The sequence below is a fragment of the Echinops telfairi genome, unplaced genomic scaffold, assembly GCF_000313985.2.
Source record: "Echinops telfairi isolate 266 unplaced genomic scaffold, ASM31398v2 ScPeMD7_443;HRSCAF=831, whole genome shotgun sequence".
Taxonomy (NCBI): Eukaryota; Metazoa; Chordata; class Mammalia; order Afrosoricida; family Tenrecidae; genus Echinops; species Echinops telfairi.
In genome coordinates this window covers 82054630-82055860 of record NW_022104341.1, presented here as the reverse complement: position 1 = coordinate 82055860, position 1231 = coordinate 82054630, and the positions used below count along the sequence as shown (strand labels likewise).

Here is a 1231-nt window from a genome sequence, read left to right as displayed (position 1 = left end):
TGCCTGACCGGGACAAGTGAGGAGGCAGCAGCCACCTCCGGGGTTAAACACCTCCGGCAGGGTAAGCTAGTCCGACCAGAGGGAACTCAGCTCCAAATGGGGCGTGGCTCCGGCCAGGCTGTCCTGGGGCGACGCTCGGGCATCCCCTGCTGGTCAAATGACCTCAAATGGACACTAAGTCCTATGGAGGACAGTAAAGAAAATTCACCACCCATCTATCTATCTATCTATCTATCTATCTATCTATCTATCTATCTATCTATCTATCTATCTATCATCTAACCTTGGCTCTTTGATACCACCAACAACAACATACCCCCACCCTCCCCCCCACACAGAGGCACATCTTCAGAAGTTGTCTCCCTTTTTTTAATCAATGGCCACATTATTCAGCTTTGGAAACCTGGACAAAAAGGAGGCTGAGCAGAGGCCTGGTCCAGGGTCTGAGGGTCTCTGAGTGAGTCTGCGTCAGAGGTGGGCCCAGCAGGGCTTGTCCATGGGGTGGGCACCGCAGTTTCCTGAGTAAGAGTCAGCCCCGCCCTGAAGAGGGGCACCTCAGCCCAAAAAGAAATCCAAGGCTGCCCAGGCTTGGCCTGTTTCCAAGGTCCCCCCAGTCTGCGGGGCAGTAAATAAATAGGTTAAGTTCTGAGCCAGGCATGAGGGGAGGGGGTTACACAGAGCCGGATCGGCTGCCCAGGGATCCCAAAGATTCCCGGATGCCACCCTGCCCGTGGCCAACAAGGAAGTAAATAAATAGACCTCCAACTCAAGAACAGGGAGGTTGGAGTGAGGAAACCCATGGAGTTAGTCATTAAGTCTCATGTTACACACAAACCTGTCCCAGCCCCTGCCAGTGCCTACAAAATCCTACAGGATGGGGTGAAGGGCTCGCCTGCCTGGGGGTACACAGTACCCAGCCCTGCAGTCTTGGAGGGGCTCTTAAGTCTGCTCTGCAGCTCCTGGGGCACCCTCCTCCTTTGGGGGTGGCTCCAGGAAAATTGGGGTGACTGATGGTGGCTTCTTCACCCTGCAAAGTGATTATGAAAATGTGTTAGTGACGAGGTCATTAGCCATGTCCCCCCTAAGTCCCCATTCTCCGGAGCAAGAAGTCACTCACGAGTAGGGGGAGGCAGGGACTCCCACCACCAGGAAGTGGTTCTTCTTCCGAAACAACCTCCATAGGCCCCGGTGGTTGCCACGCACATCCAGGTCCCAGATATGGAGGCACTGG

General features: G+C 54.7%; 1 protein-coding gene across 3 annotated transcripts in view; it reads right to left on the bottom strand.

The window, feature by feature from the left end:
• Positions 1–658: 658 nt before the first annotated feature.
• POMGNT1 (protein O-linked mannose N-acetylglucosaminyltransferase 1 (beta 1,2-)) overlaps positions 659–1231 on the bottom strand; it is a 24450-nt gene continuing 23877 nt past the window's right edge. For all 3 annotated transcript variants that reach the window (XM_045291727.1, XM_045291726.1, XM_045291728.1), the window contains 2 exons: positions 1118–1227; positions 659–1027 (listed from right to left, as the gene is read on the bottom strand). In XM_045291727.1, coding sequence (XP_045147662.1) covers positions 940–1027; positions 1118–1227 — 198 coding nt within the window. In that variant the 3' untranslated portion in view covers positions 659–939. The remainder of the gene's footprint in view (positions 1028–1117; positions 1228–1231) is intronic.